Genomic DNA, 20930 nt, shown 5'->3' on the forward strand with positions numbered 1-20930 from the left:
AGGCCTTTACCCTCCTCATGCCTACAAGCCTTTCATTGTTTAATGCAGGTCTTGGGGGGGGAGGGGGGAGGGAAAGGAGAGTTTTAACATGTAGGAAAAAAAGAAAGTTCTGTTTGTTTTTTGCCTCCTAAGCTAACTTATCTTATCAGCACCTGAGGTACAATAGCCCAGGTGTGCTCACCATTTTACCGTCCGGGGACAGCAGGCTGTGGCTGTGACCTGGGTCCAAACTGGCTGGAGATACTGGCTGGAGAATGGACTGGCTGGTGGTCACCATTGAGTTGTTACCATGATGGCTGATGGAAGTTGAAGAAGTGACTTCATTGCCCCCTGGGTGGCTGTAGCGGATCCCTGCGAGAATGCAATGACATAGAAGAAATCATAGCAATTTTGAAGCTAAATTAGGAAAAAATGTAGAAGTCCGTTTGTTATTTATTTATATCCCACTTTTATTACATTTATAAGTAACTCAAGGCAGCGAACACACATAATACTCCCACCTCGTATGTGCCCCACAACAACCCTGTGAGTTGAATTGGGCTGAGAGAGGGGGACCAGCCCCAAGTCACCTAGCCAGCTTTCATGCCTAAGGAGGAAACTAGAACTCACCGTCTCCTGGTTGAAAATCAACCAGCTGGCTTTCATGCCTAAGACAGGACTAGAACTCACATCTCCTGGTGATTAGCTGAAAACCAACCAGCTGACTTTCATGCCTAAAATGGGACTAAAATTCACCGTCTCCTGGTGATTGACTCAAAATCATCCAGCCAGCTTCATGCCTAAGACGGGACTAGAACTCACAGTCTACTGATGATTAGACCAAAGTCACCCAGCTGTGTTTTATGTCTAAAGCAGGATGAGAACTCACAGGTTGCTGGAGATAGGTCTCGACTTACAATTGAGCCCAAAATTTCTGTTGCTAAGCAAGAAAGTTGTTTAAAATGAGTTTTGCCCCATTTTACGGCCTACCTTGCTCCGCTGTCAAGTGAATCACGGCAATACTTAAGTTAGTAAAATGGTTGTTTAATGAATCTGGCTTTCCCACTGCAGAACCGATTCTTAGATGGCAGGGTCCAGCATTTGGGATTCAATCCCCCAAATGGTATTCATATCCTGCTCAAATCAACATCTCTAAGGTCCAAGTTTTATTTTTATTTTATTTATTTTGATTTGTCAATCGCTTACAAGATAATAGGTATAAGTATACATAGTTATGAATACATGAAATGGGTACATATAAGAAAAATAAAAAGAAACAATAGGACAGGGACGGTAGGCACATTGGTACGCTTATGCACGCCCCCTACAGACCTCTTAGGAAAGGGGTGAGGTCAATAGTAGACAGTCTAAGGTTAAAGTTTTTGGGGTTTGGGGAAGAAACCACAGAGTCAGGTAGAGTATTCCAGACATTGACCACTGTGTTGCTGAAGTCGTATTTCCTGCAATCAAGTTTGGTGCGGTTAACCTTGAGTTTGTATCAATTGTGTGCTCTTGTGTTGTTATGGTTGAAGCTGAAGTATTCATTGATAGGTAGGACATTGCAATAGATAATTTTATGTACTATACTTAGATCAGACCGAAGACAGCGTAATTCAAGGTTTTCTAGGTCTAGAATTTCAAGTCTGGTGGCATAAGGTATTCTACAACGAGTAGAGGAGTGGAGAACTCTTCTTGTGAAATATTTCTTATCAGATATGTAATGTTGGTTCCAGATTGATGAGCTGTATTCGAGTATTGGTCTAGCAAACGTTTTGTATGCTCTAGTTATTAGTGTAATATTACCAGAGAAAAAGCTACGTAGGATTAGGTTAACAACTCTTTTTGGCTGTGTAGTTACAGTGGGCTGTAGCACTTAGGTCATTAGAAATGATTACTCCAAGGTCCTTTACAGAGCTTGGATCATCAACAAGGTTTGACTATTCAGCATATTCATATTCAGTTCAATAGATAGCAGTCAATGCACCCAGGCACAAAGAGAGAAGGCAACAATGTAGAATGGTAAGAATACTACTGGAGTTACAACATCATTTTTCTTTTAGAATGAGAGCTCTACTGACTCTCTTTAAATCAGACTAACACCAGACAAACAAACAGGCAGAAAACAATACTAATTAAGGAATCATGAAAGGGGAAACCTTAGCCCCACCAAACTGACAGGGCAAGCTACTGTCTAATAATCTGCTCTGCTAGTTTGATTTGGTTTGGTTTGGTGGCGGGTTTACTGCTTAGGCGAAACCTAGCTCAAAAACAGTAACTGTGAGAGGGACCTTGGAGTTCCAGTGAATGATCACTTAAACATGAGCCAGCATTGTGTGGCAGCAGCCAAAAAAGTTAATGCAATCCTTGGTTGTATAAACAGAGGCATAGAATCAAAATCACGGGAAGTATTAGTACCACTTTTATAATAAACCTTAGTAAAACCACACCTTGAATACCGCATCCAGTTTTGGTCACCACATTACAAAAAAGATGTTGAGGCTTAGGAAAAAGTGCAAAGAAGAGCAACTAAGATGATTAAAAAAAGGTTAACAAAAAAAACAAAACAAAAAAGCAGATTACCCATAACAATAAGGAAACTTCAATCCAAAAAGAGATCACTCTGGCGGAAAAACAAATCTGGTCACGTTGCCAATTTCAAAAGCCGATACAAAAATGTATGCCACCAGATAAAGACCGAATGCATCAATTATCACATTAAACAAGAGGAAAACCTTCTAAGCACCAATTCCACCCGTGCTTTTTACAATTTTGTAAACAACAAACTAAAAGACTCAAGGTCTATCCCACCCTTGATAGGACCTGATGGTAAAGACTGCAACGACGACACCATTAAAGCCAACATCTTTAACACATTCTTCGGCTCAGTATTTGTAAACAGCAATGGATCATGCCCAGTATTTCCTAGCCGTACCACAGATAACAACAATGATCTAATACATATCGATTTTACAGAAGACAATGTTGAAAAAGCACTACGCAATCTAAAACCATCTCTATCTATTGGACCGGATGGAATATGTGCCTACTTCTTAAAAAAGCTATCCACTGCCATAGCCAAACCTCTAAGCATAATCTTTGAAAAATCTTTCAGGACCAGCTCCTTGCCTAACCTATGGTCACAAGCCACAGTCATCCCCATCTTCAAAAAGGAGACCCAAGCCTAGTTGAAAATTACAGACCAATCTCCTTATGCTGCGTCACCTGTAAAGTCATGGAATCAATTATTAACCAATCCATCATCCTCCACTTAGAGACAAACAACCTACTCTCCAATAAACAATTTGGTTTCAGAAAAAAACTATCCTGTAATCTGCAACTCTTACACTGCAAAAACATATGGACGACACAACTCGACCAGGGCAAAGCAATAGACATAATCTACATAGACTTCTGTAAAGCCTTTGATTCAGTGGTACACGACAAACTACTCCTAAAAATAAAATCCTATGGTATCTCTGGACAACTGAATAACTGGATAGAAGCATTCCTGTCAAACAGACAACAAATGGTCAAAATTGGGAGTGTCCTATCAAATTCTGTACCTGTCAATAGTGGTGTCCCCCAAGGCAGTGTTCTAGGACCAACTCTCTTTATACTCTACATAAATGACCTCTGTGATCATATTAAGAGCAATTGCGTTCTTTTCGCTGATGATGTAAAGCTGTTCAATACCACAGACAATACTGCTACCCTACAAAAAGATCTTGACTATGTATCAGAATGGTCAAACAAATGGCAACTTCAAATCTCAAAAAATAAATGCTCTGTCTTACATATTGGCAAAAAAATCAGAAAATAAAATACAAGCTGAATAGTCAAGATCTTGTTGATGACCCAAGCTCTGTAAAGGACCTTGGAATACTCACCTCTAATGATCTAAGTGCTAGAGCCTACTGCAACTACATAGCCAAAAGGCATTAAGAGTTGTTAACCTAATCCTACGTAGCTTTTTCTCTGGTATCACACTACTAACCAGAGCATACAAAACATTTGCTAGACCAATACTCGAATACAGTTCATCAGTCTGGAACCCACATTACGTATCTGATATTAGCACAATTGAGAAAGTCCAGAAATATTTCACGAGAAGAGTTCTCCACTCCTCTACTCGTTGTAGAATACCTTATGCCACCAGACTTGAAATTCTAGAACTAGAAAACCTTGAATTACGCCGTCTTCGGTCTGATTTAAGCATGGTATATAAAATCATACATTGCAATGTCCTACCTGTCAATGAATACTTCAGCTTCAACCATAACAACACAAGAGCACACAATAGATACAAACTCAAAGTTAACCGCACCAAACTTGATTGCAGGAAATACGACTTCAGCAATAGAGTGGTCAATGTCTGGAATACTCTACCCGACTCTGTAGTTTCTTCCCCAAACCCCAAAAACTTTAACCTTAGACTGTCTACTATTGACCTCACCCCTTTCCTAAGAGGTCTGTAGGGGGCGTGCATAAAGCGCACCAACGTGCCTACCGTCCCTGTCCTATTGTTTCTCTTATTCTTCTTTTATTTTTCTTATATGTACCCATTTCATGTATTCACAACTATGTATACACTTATACTTATTATCTTGTAAACAATTGGCAAATCAAATAAATAAATAAATAAATAAATAAAAGCCTGTGGGTTAAAACATATGAAGAACAATTGCAGGATTTGGGTTTGGCCCGTCTAGAGAAAAGAAGGACTAGGGGGGACATGATAGCAGTATTCCAGTATTTGAGAGGCTGCCACAAAGAAGAGGGGGGTTAATTATTCTCCAAAGCATCAGAAGGCAAGACAAGAAACCATGGATGGAAACTAATCAAGTTGAGAAGCAATCTGGAATTAAGGAGAAACATCTTAACAGTGAGAACAATTGATCAGTGGGAGGGGTTGCCCTCAGAAGTTGTGGATGCTTAATAACTTGAGATTTTTAAGAGACTGGACAGCCACTTGTCTGAAATGGTGTAGCGTATGAGCAGCAGGTTGGACTAGATGGAAGATCTCCCTTCGTACCTATCCTATCCTATCCTATCCTATCCTATCCTATCCTATCCTATCCTATCCTATCCTTCTATTCTTAATATAAATACTGCACAAATACTACATATAAATACTGCACACCGCACACTACCTCACACTGATTTATCTGTATATCTATTGATGGATAATTTGACTGAAAGCTAAGCTTTCAGGAATTTGTTAGATCCGAGGTGCCCAATCTTGGCAATGTTAAACATCTATGGACTTCAACTCTCAGAATTTCCCCAGCTAGCCAACCAGCCAACTTCCTTGTTTTAAAATTCCAACTTTTAAATTTACCACAGAGATCACAATTTTCATGTTTTGGGCAGAGTGAAATAAACATCAAATATTTACTCCTTCTCAAAAAAATACACTCACCAAGATTATTTAATATTCCTTATTTGCTACATGAATATATCCCTGTGGCTCCCAGTTGATTCCCTATATTTTTCAACATGTTTTTGAGATATTCCTGTCTTTTCAGGGCGACTGGTTAGTTAGTTGTTAGTTAGTTAGTTTACTTTATTGTAATTGCACCTTGTACAACGAAATTAAATACCATCTTCAGTGTACATTATGACTGAAAATAAACACAAACACACATCCTTCACATTGACTATCTTGCAAATGATTATTTATAATCATTGTAAGATTTGCTTTCTCACAATCAGGTATATCGATATATCTGTCTAAATTAATCCTTTCTCCTTCTGTAACTAATCCCCAAACCAGGGATTTTAGCATCAATGGCTATCATTTGTCCTGGGCTCAAGGCATCCTACAGTGCAATCTGAATGGCTAATTTAACTTTATGGCACCTTCTAACAGCCCTGCGAGTTTAGCTGATGCTTGGGAGGGCCTGTTTATCTGGTGAATTTAATCTTTTGCATTGTCTAAATAGAGTTTCTGTCTTTTCTCTTTCCTTTTGCAATCACTTCTTCCCCAGTCTTTTCCTTTGGAAAAGAAAACAAGAAAAGTTATAGTTAAGTCTTTAGTGACTTACAACCATTCGTTTAGTTCAAAGTTAGAATGGCACTGAAAAAAGTGACTTATGACCATTTTTCACACTTATGAATGTTGCAGCCTCTCCTTGGTTGTGGGATCAAAATTTGGATGCTTGGCAACTGGTGTCTTTTTATGACAGTTGCAATATCCCAGGGTTATGCGATCACCATTTGAAAAGCAAAGTCAATGGGGAAGCCAGATTAACTTAACGACCGTGTTACCAACTTAACAACTGCAGCGATTCATTTAACAACTGTGGCAAGAAACATCGTAAAATGAGGCAAAGCTCACTTAACAAATGTCTCACTTAGCAATGGAAATTTTGGGCTCAATTGTGCTCGTAAGTTGAGGACTACCTGAAGATATTACTACCAGTAGTGGTACTTTGAATGCTGCTGAGTTTTAGATGCATGAAAGATAAAACAACAACTGCTATTAATGTTTTATGGATATATTTTGTCGGAGAAGATCACCCATATAACTAAATCACACATGTAGGGAAAATACAGTATTAAAGCCTAGCAAAAAAGGGAAGTATTAGCTCTAAATAAGGTGGAAAAAGTGAATATCCACATATAGGTAGTCCTTCACTTGTGACTACCATTGGGACCAAAATTTCCTTCTCTCAGCATTGTTAAGTGAATCATACCTGAATTTACAACCTTTTTTGCCATGGTTGTTAAACAAATCACAGCACTTGCTAAATGAATCATGCAGTCGTTAAATGAATCCAGATTCCTGCATTCACTTTGCTTGTCAGAAACCAGCTTGGATGGTCACAAATAGTGAAGATATGACCTTGGGACACTGCAATCATTGCAAATCCATGCCATTTAACAATCATCTGAATTTTAAATATATGAGTGTGGGAATGCAGTGATAGTCATACTTGCAAGAATCAGTTGTAAGTCACTTTTTCCACTGCTGTTGTAAGTTCAATGAGTTACTAAACAAATGGTTGTAAATTGAAGATAGACATGACATGTCTATACTACCAAGGGAGCTGTTTTCATTCCATCAAAACTGAGAAAGATTTTATAGTACATAGGTCCTACAGCAGTGATCACATACTAATAAAAATTACCAAACTCTTTGATCAGGCATTCCTTGCTGAATCTTAAGGCGAAGTCAAAAAAATGTCACTGCCTTAATTGGGGTTGTTGGTTTTTTTCTTTTATATTTTTCATCTCGCCTTTATTATTTTAATAAATAAACTAAGATGGCGAACATGCCTAATACTTCCTCCTCCTCCTCCTCTTTTCCGCACAACAATCCTGTGAGGTAATTTGGGCTGAGAGAAAGAGTGTTTGGCCCAAAGTCACCCACTGTTTTTCAGGCCTATGGTGGGATTAAAAGTCTTCTGGTGATTGGCCCAAAGTCACCTAGTCAGCTTAGATATCTAAATTGGAACTAGAACTCACAATCTCCTGGTTTCCGGCCTGGTGCCTTAACCACTAAACTGGTTCTTCCAGATCTCTCTCACCAGATACTGAGTGGAAGCAGAATACAGAATACATTCTGCAAAATGTCATATTTATTCTTTTGTGTTATATTTGCTTAATTTATATAAGACATTGGTATCTCTTCAGAAGTTGTGGGCGCTCCATCACTGGAGGCTTTTAAGAAGAGACTGGACAAGCTATTTGTCTGAAATGGTATAGGGCCGTGATGGTGAACCTATGGCACGCATGCCACAGATGGCCCGCAGAGCCATTTGTGCCGGCATGCAAGCCGCAGGCAAACTTACCTCAATGCACATGCACGTGCCTCACAGCTGATTTTCGGCTGGTTTGAGGCCTTTTTCGGCCTCCCAGAGGCTTGAAAAAGCAGGACAATAGGCCCGTTTGTCACGGGCCTTTTGGCTGGAGGCTTTCAAGCCTCTGGAAACCAGCCAAAACTCAGCTGTGAGGCACAGTGCAGGTAATGGGGGATGGCGTGGGGAGGCATGGGGGGATTGCGTGCAGGGGGCGTGGGGTGTGCGCATTGCCTCCTGGGTGCTGGCATGTGAGTGTGCATGCATGAGCCCAAAAAGGTTAGCCACCACTGGTATAAGGTTTCCTACTGAACAGGGAGTTAGACTAGAAGATCTCCAAGGTCCCTTCCAACTCTAATGATGTTCTATGTTCCATGTTCTTCTCTTCCCATCTCACCTTTGTGGAAGTTTCTTTTATCTATTTCACGCTTCTGATGAAACGTACATTAAGGTTCTGCCATCCAGCATTCTTCAACGTATTGCTCATGGCAATCAGACATTGCCCCTCGTTCAACAGGTGTGTCGAAGTAGGTATGGAATGATTCATTGCAGAGGTGTTTAGCTTGGTTAAAAATAAATGTCGCTTCAGAGATCACCACGGGATGCCATACTAGCCAACACATTAAGCAGATCAGAAATAATTAACCAAGGAGCCCAGCTGAGAAACAAAACCTCTATTATTAGTTCTGGGATTCCAGGGTGATTTGTTATAAACTGCCATATCCCACCCACCAAAAATGCAGGTCTGTCTGTCTGTTTTAGAAGTCTGCCATCTCTGCTAACATTTGGGAAAGCCTCAAAGAAAGCAAAATAACATCACTTTGGGAAAGGATCATCAGATGTGTTTAAGCAGCTATTAGGATCAGGGCAGTCTGTGAGTCTCTGCAGAAGTTTGCTGGCTTTGTCCAGATGATGAAGTTCAAGCCACAAACTTCACCCCTTCACACGTGCATGAGATGACCCCAAGGTGCTGTAACCCTTCACAAATACATGCCAAGTTCCAGAATTTTGATCCTGAGTCCAATGGTTATAAATGCAACGACTACAGGTAGACCTTGACTTAGGACCACGGTTGAGCCCAAAATGTATGCCGCTAAGTGAGCCGTTCATTACATGAGTTTTGCCCCATTTTAGCACCACCAGTGAATCATTGCAGTTGATGTGTTAGTAGCATGGCTATTAAGTGAATCTGGCTTCCCCATTGAATTGGCTTGTCAGAAGTTTGCAAAAGCGGATCACATGACTCTGTGACACTGCAACCGTCATAAATATGAACCAGTTGCCATGCCTCTGAATTTTGATCACGTGACTGTGGGGATGCTGCCATCGTCATAACTGTGATAAACGGTCATAACTGTGATAAATGGTCATAAGTCACTTTTTCCAGTGTTGTTGTAACTTTGAATGGTGACTAAATGAACTGTTGTTAAATCAAGGATTACCTGTAGTTGTAAATCATGTTATTCGGTGCCCTTGTACCTTCAAACAGTTGCTGGATAAATAGTTATTGTAAGTTGAGGACTACCTATATGCCAATCCTAGATTGAGAAAAAGGTGAGGAGGAACAACCTCATCAGTTGCTACCTGGTAAACTGGACTGCGCTTATTTTTAAAAACAATACTTTCTCATGATCTTTGATCTCCAAAATTCCTTCCAAAACTTCCATTCTATTATTCTATCCCAACACTTTTAGGAATCATCAAAGGTTTACTACAAACGTGCCCATCACAAACTCTCAAACTTTTCAGCATTCCCGATCCCTGGTTCAGTTATGTATATTGCTTGTAGTAGCCATCCGTTAAAACAGAGGGGTAATATTTCATTTTTATTGAATGCCACTTTCTCCTGAGTTTAATTTTCTGGGGTTTGTACGCTGGCAGACAGCCAGGGTAGCATAAAGGTCAGGACTAGCCTCTTTTATCTTTCTCTTTTTTGCCTCCCTTTGTCTCCAACGTGGCCTCCCCTCCCAAAATATTATTCCACTCTGTGCAAAGGAGACACACACACACACACGCTGCAATTGCCAGACATTGGGATGGCTTACTTGAAAAGGGATTTGGAAAGTAAGCTAAGGGCTGCACAGAAGTACAGGTAGTCCTCGAGTTACGACTGCCACTGAGCCCCAAATTTATGTTGTCGAGTGAAAAATTTGTTAAGCGTGTTTGCCCCATTTTACAACTTTTCCTGCCATCATCGTTAAGTGAATCATTGCATGTGTTAAGTTAGTAACATGGTTGTTAAGTGAATCTGGATTCCCCATTGGCTTTGCTTGTCACAGAAGGTCGCAAAAGCTGGTCACGGGACCCCAGGGTACTGCAGCCATCATAAATATGAAACCGTTGACGAGCATCTGAATTTTGATCATGTGACCATAGGGATGCTGCAACGGTTGTAAGTGTGAAAAACAGTCCTAAGTCACTTTTTTCCAGACAAGAATTGAGCATAGAAACGTCTCTGCTAATCAGGGCTCATCGTAAGGGGTACGTCATCCCCACCGCTCTCTTTTGCACAATACAAATGTCTTTATTCCCTCCCCATCCTCCAACATCCCAAAAGCAACCCACAACCATCTGGTCCAATTCCCATGACAGGAGGGCTGTGCATACAGACCTGCTAGTTCTCCCTGTGGTGAAACCACTATTTAAGTCAGTTTGGTCCAGTGGTTAAGGCACCAGGCTAGAAAGCGGGAGGCTGTGAGTTCAAGTCCCGCGTTTGCGATGAAAGCCAGCTGGACGATTCTGGACCAATCACCAGGAGACTGAGAGTTCTAGTCCCGCCTTAGGCATGAAAGCCAGCTACATGACCTTGGGCCCCTCTCTCTCTCTCTCTCTCTCTCTCTCTCTCTCAGCCCAATCCACCTCACAGGGTTGTTGTTGTAGGGAAAATAGGAGGAGGAAGGTGTGCTGGATATTTGTAAAAACAATAAAGGCAGGATATAAATTAAATAAATAATAAATAAAACCACACCAAGCAGGTCGTCCTCAACTTTACAAACATTCATATAGCAACTGTTCGAAGTTACAATGGCAGTGAAAAAAGAGACTTAACGACTGGTCCTTGCACTTACAACATGCAGCATTCCCCATGGTCATGTGATCAAAATTTGGGTGCTTGGCAACTGGCATCTATGGTATTTATGATGGTTGCAGCATCCCGGGGTCATGTGATCTCCATTTGCGACCTTTCTAATTGGCAATTAGAAACTGTGTGATTCATTTAGCAACTGTCATGATTTGCTTAAGAGCTGTGGCAAAAAACCCCCCACAAAATTGGGCACAACACACTTAACAAGTCCCTTGTTTAGCGACAGAAACGTCGGTCCCAATTGTGGTTGTAATTCGAGGACTACCTGTGCCGAGTGCCCAGCAATGGTATCAAGTGGCCATCAGGAATAATGGTTCATTGCCTTCCTGAGGAGATCTAATCCTCCATCTGTTAATGAGGATCTCCAAACTTGGCAACTTGTGGACTTCTAACTCCCAGAATTCCTCAGCCGGCCATACTCCTGGGGAATTCTGGGAGTTGGAAGTCCACAAAACTTAAATTTGCCAAGTTTGGAGGCCTCAGCCCTAGACTTCACTGCATGGCGTTCCATTTCAGACAGGGGTGGGCAACTATGGGCCCTTTAGCACCTGTCGACTTCAACTCCCAGAATTCCTCAGCCCTGGCTGGCTGAGGAATTCTGGGAGTTGAAGTCCACAGGTGGTAAAGGGGGGGCACATGCTTGCCCACCCCTGAGCTAGGATCTATGGCTGTTTGCATAGACCCAACCTTACATGGTCAAAGGTCTCAAGAGGCTTTCTTCTGAAGAGGTCTTTTCACTCCCTGTTTTCCCATCCCTTCTAATGGAAGGACACCCTTTGAAAAATGGACTCTGGCCAGGAGAAGTGGACGTCGCAGACAGGAACAGGGTAAACATTGCTCAAGTGAAAATCTTGTCACCACATTCTTGAACTGTATTTCTAAACTCATGCAAAGGGTGGCCAGGCAGGGGCAGGTCAGAAGAAGCATTGTTTGAACAATGGGAGGGAAGATCATAAGAACAAAAGAAAGCCGGCCTTTCATTTTCCCTTTTTTTTAAAAAAAAAACAGAAACATAAATAAAATGAGTATTTCATTTTGCCCCTCCTCTCCAGTCCAGGCATAGAGATTTGCCTTCGAAACGGAATGTTTGAGGGACCTTAGTTGCTAAATGAAGAAAAATCCTTAAAAGCAGAATGTTTTAATGGCCCCGCAGGTAGTCCTCAACTTATGACCGTGACAGAGCCCAGAATTTTCATTGTATGTCATGACGGTCGTAAACTGAGGCACCTGCATCAACCGATCCGATTTTATAACATTTTTTGTGGCAGTCGTTAAGCAAACAGTGGAAAAGCAAACACCGCAGCTGTTAAGTGAATGCTGAGGTTGTTAAGTGAATCCATTGACCACAAGGGGCATTTTTGGCTGGAAACTGGAAGTAAATGTTGGTTTCCAGCAAAAAAAATAAAAAAATAAATAGCAGTCACGTGATTGGCAGGATTTCAGAAACAGCCGTAAATGCAGGCTGGTTGCCAGGTGCCCAAAATGTGATCATGTGACTGTGAGATGGCGGGATGGACTGCCATAACTTCAAATCCAGATCATAAATATCTTTTGGACAGTGGTGGTATTCAATTTTTTTTTACTACCGGTTCTGTGGGTGTGGCTTGGTGGGCGTGGTGTGGCTTGGTGGGTGTGGCGTGGTTTGGTGGGTGTGACATGGCTTGGTGCATGTGGCTTCGTGGGTGTGGCTTGGTGCCATGGCCGGTGCCATGGCAGGGGAAGGATACTGCAAAATCCCTATTCCCTCCCCACCCCACTAACCTGCTTTCCAGCTCTGTTCTCCTGTGCAGGGCAACAAAAGAAGATCCAGCCGATCAGCTGGGACTCAAGAGGCAGAGAAGAGATGGTGGCGGGGCCAGTTAGAGGTGGTATTTGCCAGTTCTCCGAATTACTCAAAATTTCCACTACCGGTTCTCCAGAACTGGTCAGAACTGGCTGAATACCACGTCTGCTTTTGGGGGAATCCATCGTAACTTCGAATAGTCAATAAGCGACTAGCTGTAATGACTATATTTTGCTCTATTTATTTCATGATTTATCATTATTTCATTATCATATTTCTATGCCCATGATCAAAAACGACTTACACAACTGACACAGAATAAATAATACTGTCACAGGGTATAATCTGAAAACCTAACGTCATTTAAAACAGATAAACAATATTAAAACTGCCTGTAGCTAGGGGCTTTATCTGTGAAACTCTCTTTCCAACATGCACACAGTAATATATTTTGAAGAGTTCTTAACTGATCATTTATAGTTTTCAGTTTACACAGAGGTTTTATTTTTATTAACCCTCGGATGGAGTTGGGGAAGTGCAAATTTGTTTTTTATCTAATTGTTTCTTCCCATTTCCTGCAGGATTTTTTTTTTAAATTAATGTTTAGAACTATGCGATTATAAATGCAATTAAAAGGTGAGCAACAAGCACCGCAATAAAAAGCAGTGGGTTAAATGCAGAATTACAGAATAACAGAGTTGGAAGGGACTTTGGAGGTCTTCTAGTCCAACCCCCTGTTCAAGCAGGATTACAGATTACAGATAATCAGAGTTGGAAGGGACCTTGTAGGTCATCTAGTCCAACCCCCCACCCAAGCCGGAGACCCTACACCATTTCTGACAAATGGCAGTCCAATCTCTTCTTGAAAGTCTCAAGTGATGGCGCTCCCACAACTTCCGAGGGCAAGCTGTTCCATTGGTTGATTGTTCTCACTGTCAGAAAGTTTCTCTTTGTTTCCAAGTTAAATCTCTCCTTATTCCTTGTCTGGCCTATAGGAGCTTTTAGAAAATAGCTTGACCCCCTCCAGACAAGTTGCTCTCCAATCTCTTTTTAAAAACCTCCAGTCCAGGGACCCTATACCATTTCAGAATGACTTAAACACTGGGTGCTACATTTGGCTACGCCAGCCAGATGAGAAGCCAAATGTTTTACTTACTACTGAATGCTTTGGGATAATGGGTGGTGCAAAGGATATTGTCTGTGCTTTATGGAGAACCTCAGCGAATGGAAACAGCCAGCCTTACTGTGCAGCTGGCTTTCCCTCACTACTGCTTGAGGCAGGATGGGTGTAAAGAAATAGTCTGGGGTTCACCTCCCATTAAGCTGGGATGGCTGCAGCCAACAGCAGCTCAGCAACTTATAGCGTGTCTGTGCCAAAGAGAGTTTTACTAGAATTACTGACAGAATATAAAAGTTCATTGGATAGCAGAGCTCGCAAATGCCTTTATGTCTCTTTCTTTCTTTTTTTCTGCCTGCCTTTCCTTCCTTTCTTCCCTTTCCTTCCTCCCTCTCTGTCCTCTCTCCCTCCCTCCTTCCTTCCTTTCTCCCTCTTGTCCTCCTTCCTTTTCTTTCTTTCTTCCTTTCCTTCCTCCCTCTGTCTTCTTTCCTTTCCTTTCTTTCCTCCTTTTTCCTTTCCTTTCCTCCCTTCCTTTCTGTCCTCCTCCCTCCCTCCCTCTTCCTTCCTTCCCTCCCTCCCTCTTCCTTCCTTCCCTCCCTCCCTCCCTTTCCTTTCCTTCCCTTCCTTCCTTCCTCCCTCCTTCCTCCCTCCCTCCCTCCTGTCCTTCCCCCTTCCTCGCTCCCTCCCTCCCTCTCTTTCCTTTCCTTCCTCTCTTCCTTCCTTCCCTCCCTCCCTCCCTTTCCTTTCCTTCCTTCCTTCCTCCCTCCTCTCTTCCTCCCTCCCTCCCTGTCCTCCCCTTCCTCGCTCCCTCCCTCCCTCTCTTTCCTTTCCTTCCTCTCTCTTCCTTCCTCCCTCCCTCCCCCTCTCTTTCCTTCCTCTCTTCCTTCCTTCCCTCCCTTTCATTTCCTTTCCTTCCTTCCTCCCTCCCTCTCTTCCTCCCTCCCTCCCTGTCCTCCCCCTTCCTCGCTCCCTCCCTCCCTCTCTTTCCTTTCCTTCTCTCTTCCTTCCTCCCTCCCTCCCTCCCTCCCTCTCTTTCCTTTCCTTCCTCTCTTCCTTCCTTCCTTCCCTCCTCCCTCCCTTTCCTTTCCTTCCTTCCTCCCTCCCTCCCTCTCTTCCTCCCTCCCTCCCTGTCCTCCCCCTTCCTCGCTCCCTCCCTCCCTCTCTTTCCTTTCCTTCCTCTCTCTTCCTTCCTTCCTTCCTTCCCTCCCTCCCTTTCATTTCCTTTCCTTCCTTCCTCCCTCCCTCTCTTCCTCCCTCCCTCCCTGTCCTCCCCCTTCCTCGCTCCCTCCCTCCCTCTCTTTCCTTTCCTTCCTTCCTCCCTCCCTCTCTTCCTCCCTCCCTCCCTGTCCTCCCCCTTCTCGCTCCCTCCCTCCCTCTCTTTCCTTTCCTTCCTCTCTCTTCCTTCCTTCCTTCCTTCCCTCCCTCCCTTTCATTTCCTTTCCTTCCTTCCTCCCTCCTCTCTTCCTCCCTCCCTCCCTGTCCTCCCCCTTCCTCGCTCCCTCCCTCCCTCTCTTTCCTTTCCTTCCTTCCTCCCTCCCTCTCTTCCTCCCTCCCTCCCTGTCCTCCCCCTTCCTCGCTCCCTCCCTCCCTCTCTTTCCTTTCCTTCCTCTCTCTTCCTTCCTTCCTTCCTTCCCTCCCTCCCTTTCATTTCCTTTCCTTCCTTCCTCCCTCCTCTCTTCCTCCCTCCCTCCCTGTCCTCCCCCTTCCTCGCTCCCTCCCTCCCTCTCTTTCCTTTCCTTCCTCTCTCTTCCTTCCTCCCTCCCTCCATCCCTCCCACCCCACTTCCCTCCTTCCCAATCTAAATTTCTGTCCAGCCTCCCTTGAATACACCCAGTGAAGAAGAGATAGCTATTTCATATTCAGGTACCTGAAAAATTATTATGCTTGGGAGTCAGTCTGTCTGTCCTGTTCCTTCATTCCCTCCTCAAAAATTCCCTCCTTCCTTTTTCATAGTCCACTTTGTCCTTTTCTGCACGTACAGGGAGTCTTCAACTTACAGCCGTTTGTTTAACAGTGATTCATATTTACAATATAACTTATAAATTTGGAAAAAAATAACTTACAACCTATCCTCAAAGTTATGACCATTGCATCACACACACACACACACACACACACACACACACACACACACACACAAGTCCATTAACAACCATGGTTAAAAATGGTCATAAAATCAAATCCAGTCAACTGATGACACACTTTACGACTTTACTGACTTGCGATAAAAATTCTGTTCCCCGTTATGAAAGCCAGCTGGGTGACTTTGGGCCAATCACCAGGAGGCTGTGCGTTCTAGTCCCGCCTTAGCTATGAAAGTCAGTTGGGTGACTTTGGGCCAATCACCAGGAGGCTGTGAGTTCTAGTTCCGCCTTAGACATGAAAACCAACTAGGTGACTTTGGGCCAATCACTCTTTCTCAGCCCAGCCCACCTCGTAAGTTTGTTATTGTGGGGAAAAAAGAAGGAAGAATGAATACTAGATATGTTTACCACTTTCAATTATAAAAATAATAAAGATGGGATAAAAAATATAATAAATAAATTAAACAGACAGAGTTGGAAGGGATCTTGCAGGTCATCTAGTCCAACACACACACACACACACACACACATCAAACCATGGTTTACCATATGATTATAAACCCTGACTGAACATTTGTTTTAGCTAACCTTGGTATTTCATAGCCGAAGAGAGTTTAAATTCAGGTCTATCTTCTCATTAACTATCACACATCCATAAGAGTGAAACCAGAACTGAATGCAAGCATCTCACTAAAAGCTCTTCACCCCAGATTTAATTAAAGGCATTAAAATATCTCAGGTTATTTTTAATTTCTAAAAAAAAATGCAAGCTGTTTTTTTTTTTAAAATCAGTTTGGAAATATGTGGTAGGCTGCATCCAAGACAGTCTGTCTGGTGTAAGACCAGGTTTTCGCCTCCAAAGTCAGTGGATGAAATAAACGTTCTACTTTCCTAATATGACACTTCAGAACCCCTCCCTGCCTCAAACAAATGGATCATACAGAGACACAACAACTGCCTATCAAAAGTGCTCAAAAGTGTTAATGTCCTTTGGCTGTATGGTGAATCGTTTATGTCTATTATAAACCAGTTTATTGTGACTGCCCCTTGCCCCCCTGCAGCCATTTAAATGATGCCATAAAGCTCTAATTATCCCCAATAAAAGTCCCTAAACAACCTGTTGGCCTGGTAGAACACAATGACGGGTAAGAAAGCGTAAAATAGAAACTGTAATGGGTTTAGAACTACTGGGCATTTGAATCTGGCAATCTTTTACTCCTCTGGCGTTAGGAGGAGGAAGCCACAATGGGTGCCCTCAAGTCCAATCTCACTGCCTGTCTCCCAGGATATAAAAATCTGAGATTGGAGGACCCAGAAACAGATCAACATTATTGCTTGAGCATTGGGTTGGATGAGAAGATCTCCAAGGTCAATATTGTGTGTGTGCTACTTAATCATAGAATAATAGAGTAGGAAGGGACTTTGGAGGTCTTCTCATCTAACCCAGGGGTGGGACTCAACCGGTCAGTGACTACGTTTTACACGCTGCATGCGTATGTAAAGAAATCTTAAGCTGTGCTGCCCGGACAGCTGAAAAGTGCAGTGTGCAGGTGCACAACATTTGAAAAGCCTCTTTTTTCCTGCTTTTTCAACCTCAGCTGTGCTGCACATTTTTGGTCCCAGGAGGCTTCCCTGAGGCCTAGGAGGCAAAAAACATTGTGCAGAGGTGAGGCTGCGTAGCACCACACACACCCCCCGCATGCCCCTTTTTTGCCTCCTGGGCCTTAGGGAAACCTCTTGGGTGAAGCAGTAAGACAGCGAGGGGGATCCTGGCACAGCTGATCATCAGAACAGCTGATCGTCGGGAGAAAAAGAAAAGAAAAAAGAAATACCGGTTCAGAGATGGCCAAATTAACTGCTCTAATGAAAGAAAAGAACACATCCAATTTTGTTTCTATTTGGAAATTGATTCAAGATTTTGTTCTTCAGATAGGAAAAAAGAAATGAAGCTTTGACTTTGGGATCTGTTGCTCGGACAAGTTTGTTGTTAAAAAAAATGGCTAGTGCATATTAACTACTAAAAGCAATCAGTTGAGGCTGTAATGTTATTATTTTATTCAATTGCACTGAAAAGTGTTGGAAGTCAATGCTTTTCTTTTTTTTCTTTTTGCTCCCTTTTCCCCTATACTTCTCTCTCCCTCTTTTTTCCTTCCCACTTTTTCCGCTATTTTCATTTATATTTTTATATTCTGATAAGTTTATTAAAAATATTGAGTAAACAAAAAAAGAGAAAGATGGCTGGGTAGATCACCATTGGGAAGCTCCTAGTCCTCTTATCTGAAATTTTTTTTGGCTAACGCTGGTGTCCCTGAGCTGTTATTTACTTATTCATATTTATTTATATTTTATGAAATTCCTACACTGCCCATCACACTTGCGTATCTCTGGGTGTTTCTAATTTTCTAACTGGTCTGTGTTGAAGAAGAAAAAAGAGCACACTTTAGATTTCTTTAGAAAATCCCCTGTCTCTCTTCTTATTTTATACAGGTAGTCCTCGACTTACGACCACAATTGAGCCCAAATCTTCTGTTGCTAAGCAAGACAGTTGTTGAGTGAATTTCATGCCCTTTCTTGCCACAGTTGCTAAAATAATCACTGCAGTTGTTAAGTTAGTAACACTGTTAAGTGAATCTGGCTTCCGCACTGACAGAGTTTGTCAGAAGGTCGCAAAAGGGGATCACATGACCCCGGGACACTACAACCGTCATAAATATGAGTCAGTTGCCAAGCATCTGAATTCTGATCATGTGACCATGGGGATGCTGCCATGGTCATAAATATGAAAAATGGTCATAACCATAAGTCGCTTTTTTCAGTGCCGTTGTAACTTTGAACGGCCACTAAATGAGCTGTTGTAAATCGAGGACTACCTATACTGCTGCACCAGAGGTGGTATTCAGCAGGTTCTGACCGGTTCTGGAGAACCAGTAGCGGAAATTTTGAGTAGTTCGGAGAACCGGCAAATCCCACCTCTGACTGGCCCTGCCCCCATGTATTCTCTGCCTCCCATTGAGTCCCAGTTGATTGGCTGGGTCTCCTTTTGTTGCCCTGCACAGGAGAACAGAGCTGGAAAGCAGGTTAGTGGGGTGGGGAGGGAATGGAGATTTTACAGTATCCTTCCCCTGCCATGCCCATCAAGCCATGTCCACCAAGCTACACCCACTGAGCCGGTAGTACAAATTTTTGAATCCCACCACTGCACTGCACATAGAAAGCAGCTCACTGGAATGAGAGGATTTGTAAGGACAAAGGTGCACAATGCATTAAAAATCAGAGCTGGACAATTCAGTTCAAATCAAGGACATCTCAGATTATCAAGAGAGATTGAGAGAACGACAATTTACAGAAGGCCCGATGCCAATCTTAAAGCTTGTCTGAATTCATAAATAACAAAGACCGTTGAACAGGATTCACAAAAGCAGATTCTGCAGATGACGTCGACTGTGATTGGCAAAAGCCGGTGGGCAAGTAAATGGGTTCATTTTGTAAAGGTGCAACAAATCTCTTTGTTCTTTCATACGCTCTTCGGCGAGCTCATTCGGCTTTCCACAAGGCATTATTTTCTCAATTGCTTTCACATCATCGTCCTTGCAATTAATCCCGTTATGTCCAACCTTTGGAGAAACCTCTCAACACCTGAGAGGGCATGCTAGCAATGGCTCAGTTGGAAAGCCGACAGTCCAGGTTTGAGACCTGAGCTCCACGCAATGGATAAGTTCCCATTCCTTGCTCCAGTTCCTGCCCACCAAGTGGTTCGAAAGCATGCAAATGGGAGTAGATAAATAGGTACCACTTCGGTGGGAAGGTAACAGCGTTCTGTGCGCCTTTGACATATAAGCCATGCTGGCCACATGACCACAGAAATTTCCTTCGGACAATGCCTGGACAGGGAACACCTTTTCCTTTACATTACTCAATACTTGAGTTTCTCAACCTCAGCCAACTCCCAGGAATTCTGGGAGTTGTAGTCCACACGTTCAAGTTGCTGAAGTTGAGAAACAATGCTTTAGGCTGTGGATGGTATGGCTCAAACACTATTACCGACTCCCTTGAGAAAGAAGTATTAAGGCATTTGCAGGAACCTCAAGGATTGTAAAAACAATCACACTGGAGATCCTGAAAGTAGCCGGGTGGGGACTCAATAGCCACAGAATGAAAAAATCAAGTGGGAGAAGGAAACTGCAATATAAAGCAATGGGAATCAGCCATATTCTACCAGTCTGGAATTTGAATCATGGCAACTGGACTTCTTAATGAAAAGAAGGACTAGGGAGACATTATAGCAGTGTTCCAATATTTGAGGGGCTGCCACAAAGAAGAGGCGGGGTCAAGCTATCCTTCAAAGCCCCTGAAGGCAGGACAAGAAGCAACGGGTGGAAACTAATCAAGGAGAAAAACAAGCTAGAACTAAGGAGAAATTTCCTGACAGTGAGAACAATTAACCAGTGGAACAACTTGCCTCCAGAAGTTGTGAATGCTCCAACACTGAGACTTTTAAGAAGAGATTGGACAATCCTTTGTCTGAAATGGTATAGTGTTGTTTCCTGCTTGAGCAGAGGGTTGGACTAGAACCCTTTCCAAGGCCCTTTCCAACTTATTCTGTTATTCTGTAAATCAAGGACTACCTGCACTTTTAACAATGTCCAGACAAGCTAGCCAATGTGACCCACAAGCTGATTTGTTAGAAAGCTCTTCCTCCTATTTTTTGTGTGTGAAACCGATGCATTTAAAACATATAAAATATGTAGTAGGATTGCATATAGCGATAAATAGCGTACATAAAGGCACCAGGTGCCACAAGTTATCTTAGGTTAGATCTGCACTATTAGCTTTGAACCTCTGCATTTTCAGCTCCCTGTCTGTAAAACCAAGTCTATAATGTACTGTGGTGGCTTGGGATAATAAATACAATAAAGATGGCCATATTGATTGCCTTTGCAATAAATAAATGATGACCTCCCCCCCCCCTTGTGCTGGGGGATGCTACAAAAATGTATTAAGTATATATACTGTAACAATAAAAAAAGTCCTCCAAGGTTTCTTCTCTGATTAAAATCTTTCTGTGTCTTGCCAATGCAGAGAA

At 42.6% G+C, this 20930-nt stretch overlaps 1 protein-coding gene across 2 annotated transcripts in view; it reads right to left on the bottom strand.

The window, feature by feature from the left end:
- Positions 1-20930, bottom strand: part of HNF1B (HNF1 homeobox B) — a 94700-nt gene that overhangs the window by 17936 nt on the left and 55834 nt on the right. For both annotated transcript variants that reach the window (XM_087956737.1, XM_087956743.1), the window contains exon 5: positions 182-351. In XM_087956737.1, the coding sequence (XP_087812863.1) occupies positions 182-351 (170 nt within the window). The remainder of the gene's footprint in view (positions 1-181; positions 352-20930) is intronic.

The sequence above is a fragment of the Notechis scutatus genome, chromosome 1 (genome assembly GCF_049901735.1).
Source record: "Notechis scutatus isolate UNSWTSFEM ecotype Mainland chromosome 1, rNotScu1.2, whole genome shotgun sequence".
Taxonomy (NCBI): Eukaryota; Metazoa; Chordata; class Lepidosauria; order Squamata; family Elapidae; genus Notechis; species Notechis scutatus.